This window comes from Trichomycterus rosablanca, chromosome 6, assembly GCF_030014385.1.
Source record: "Trichomycterus rosablanca isolate fTriRos1 chromosome 6, fTriRos1.hap1, whole genome shotgun sequence".
In the NCBI taxonomy this organism is placed as follows: domain Eukaryota; kingdom Metazoa; phylum Chordata; class Actinopteri; order Siluriformes; family Trichomycteridae; genus Trichomycterus; species Trichomycterus rosablanca.
Genome location: NC_085993.1, coordinates 43,361,422 through 43,364,368, shown reverse-complemented (window position 1 = coordinate 43,364,368; position 2,947 = coordinate 43,361,422). Strand labels below are relative to the sequence as shown.

At 47.5% G+C, this 2,947-nt stretch overlaps 1 protein-coding gene across 1 annotated transcript; it reads right to left on the bottom strand.

The window, feature by feature from the left end:
* Nucleotides 1-205: 205 nt before the first annotated feature.
* LOC134317330 (G-protein coupled receptor 22) lies at nt 206-2,007 on the bottom strand. The gene is made up of 2 exons (XM_062998144.1): nt 1,161-2,007; nt 206-719 (listed from the first exon to the last, which is right to left on the bottom strand). The coding sequence occupies exons 1-2, from the start codon at nt 2,005-2,007 to the stop codon at nt 295-297; spliced, it is 1,272 nt and encodes a 423-aa protein (XP_062854214.1). The 3' UTR covers nt 206-294.
* Between the last annotated feature and the right edge of the window lie 940 nt (nt 2,008-2,947).

Sequence of the window (2,947 nt, the reverse complement as noted above, 5' to 3'; positions counted from 1 at the left end):
GTTTATAAAATTATTGCATCACACTCTCTTGTTGGCAATCTTTTCTAGCACCACACGAGTAAATTAGATGTGATGTCTACGGTTAATTAGACAGTGCCCTGTGGTACCTTCTGAGATTAGCTCTGTGTGCTTTGGAACATGTGCTTCTCATAATCTATGTACAGTATAAATTACATAGTTGTTGCCATGCAAAACTATACTCTAATATTAGCTCTCACACACGTTTCTCACACTTAATTTGCAAAGTCACACACACATACACTCTCACACACAAGCACACACAAACACAAGCTGTCACTCTCTCATGGCCTCCATTAGGCAGCGGTCTGTAGCATCGCTGCAGTCTGCCTTGTGCTTGCGTCTGTTCCCTGTTCTTTTTTGAATGACGGTGTGTGTGTTGTTTGTGCGGAGCCGGCGCAGACGCGTGTGCAGAACTTTTCTCAGTTTCTGCCGTGTAAATGCATACAGCAGTGGATGCAGCACCACCGTCCAATAGGCGAGCACTAGGAAGCAGACTCTTAGGCGCTCCAGCCATTCAGAGGGTCCAATTGCCAGCCACAGGAGTGGTGTGATGGACAGAGGGGCCCAGCAGAGTAGGAAAGAAAGGACAATAATGACGGACATGCGAAAGACACGCTTCTGACGCTCTCTGCGATCTCTATGACGTCTTACTGCACGACGCAGAGCCAGGATGGCCGACACTGAAGCCCCCACACCAACACTAGTTTGGACATGAGCAGGGCCAGGACTCAATGCTGTTGTGGTCAGAGGTGCTGAAGGTATTGGATTTAAAGGTGTGGTGGGTATATTTGGACTAGGGATGAGAGGTGAAGCTATAGTGGATGTAGTTGGGCTGTGGTTTGAAGGTGAAGCTATTGTTGATATAGAAGGGCTGGGGTTAAGAGGTACGCTTATGTTTGAAGTAGTTGGGATAGAGTTTAAGAGTGGGTTCAAGCTAGATGTAGTTGAGTTTAAAGGTGTAGTTGTGGCGGATAATGCAGGCATAGGCCTTAATGGTGCTGCTGCCAGAGATAGGCCTACAGTGGATGTAGGACTTGCAGGTGTGGTTACAGTGGAGAAAGTAGAGGTTGGACTCAATGGAGTATTTATTAAGGGGGTGTTGGTCTCTGTGTTCATGGTTACTGTGGTAATAGTGTCAGAGACAACAAGAGGTCCAGTGGAGAGGGCTGGAGGAGAGATGGTCCTTGTCATGTTCTCTGTCAACCTTGCAGACTTTTTACGCCTTTGCCAGTTGTGTCGTTTAAGTTGTGTGGTGTCCCGTTGCGCTCTGGCTGGATGTCCTATGCGGATGCGCAGGGCTTGTAGAATCCGAGAGTATGTAAACAGCATAACGGCCAAAGAGCACAGGAAGATAGGAACCTGCAGCAGAAGATGAGCCTGCAACGTCCCTATCAGTTGTGAACACAGTAATGTGCTATTAGAATAAACCGGTGCTTCGTCTATTGGCTCATTAGCAAGCTCTGCCTCCACAAACGGTAAGAGAGGCACAGTAAATGATACTACCCACACTCCAATTAGCAAAAATGCAGCTCTCCTTGGTGTGAGCAACCGATTGGCCGGCCTGACGCTGATGTCATAGCGATCGAGGCTGATGAGCAGCAGATTTAGTGCAGTTCCCACACTGGCAAAGGTAGCTGCTGCTTCATGGAGGCAACAAAGCAGGGTATGGTGTGGGGTGGCACCCATGAGAAGGAGGGTGGCAGTGATGGGTAGGCAGAGCAGACAGAGCAAGAGGTCAAGGGTGTGCAGGCTGAGAGTGACGGCATGACTGACGGACTCTAGTAGGCTGCAATGACCGCAGTACAACACCAAAACAGTCAGGTTCCCACCCACTCCGAGGAGCAGCTCCAACAGCAGCACAGCACTAACCGTTATCCGGAATCCATACCACGCCTCCTCCTGCCCGACAAGCCCCGCCCCCACACCATTGCTGGCCTCGAAGAGTTTGAGAGCGGGGTCCTCAGAAATACTGCCATGTGTCTCCATGGAATCTACCATGCAACATCAAACGCATTGCCAGTTCCACCAATCTGTCATGCTCCACCCACTCATATAAGACTGGATGACAGGCCTAAAAAAGAGAGAAAGAACACCAATTGTGATCCTGCAGAAATTGACATTCATAAAGGTTTTCTAGTGTGAGTGTTATGCAAGATGACTTTTGAACAATAACCAATTGTTCTCAAGACTGATGGATGTGAAAGACATTAGTAATTATTTGTAACAGACAATTAAACATAACATTTCCATTTCCACTAACTGTTAGGGTTTTATCACGTCTTTTTGTTTAGTGCAGCATTAGCAGGTAGAGTAAAGGTGCATAATCTTTTTTTTGCATTTTTCTCCCATTTTCCTCCCGATTTAGTGCAGTAAACTTTGTCTTCCACTGCTGAGGGGTACCCGATTGCATCCGAGGAGAGCATGTCGCTGCACACGCCTCTTCTGACATGTGCACAGCCCACCTCTTCTCGACCCTGCATTCTGCACAGGCGTCTCTTCTGCCAATCAGGGTCCTTACACAGCGTATAAAGATCCCACCCACACATAGTCCAGTGAGCCCCCCTGCAGATATGGTGGCCAATTATGCCCGCCAGATGGCGGCCCAGCTGACCTGTGGCAATGCCGAGTTTTGTACCAAGGAGTTCAGAATGTCGGCGCTGGTGTGCTAGAGGAATATCCCGCTGCACCACCTGGGCGATGTAATAAGTCTTTAATTAATCGATGATCTTTATTTTATACAGTGGCTTGGCATGTTCATATATTTTAGCCAACTCTCCAAAAGTCAAAGAAAAGTGAATTTTTAATAAGAAACCAATATGCTACATGCATCCTTGGTCTATTAAGTAAAACAGCAGAAATAGAAAGTACTAAATGCAAGGCAGAAAAACCCTGGTGACTGCACCAATCCATCACAGGGCTTTGGGCA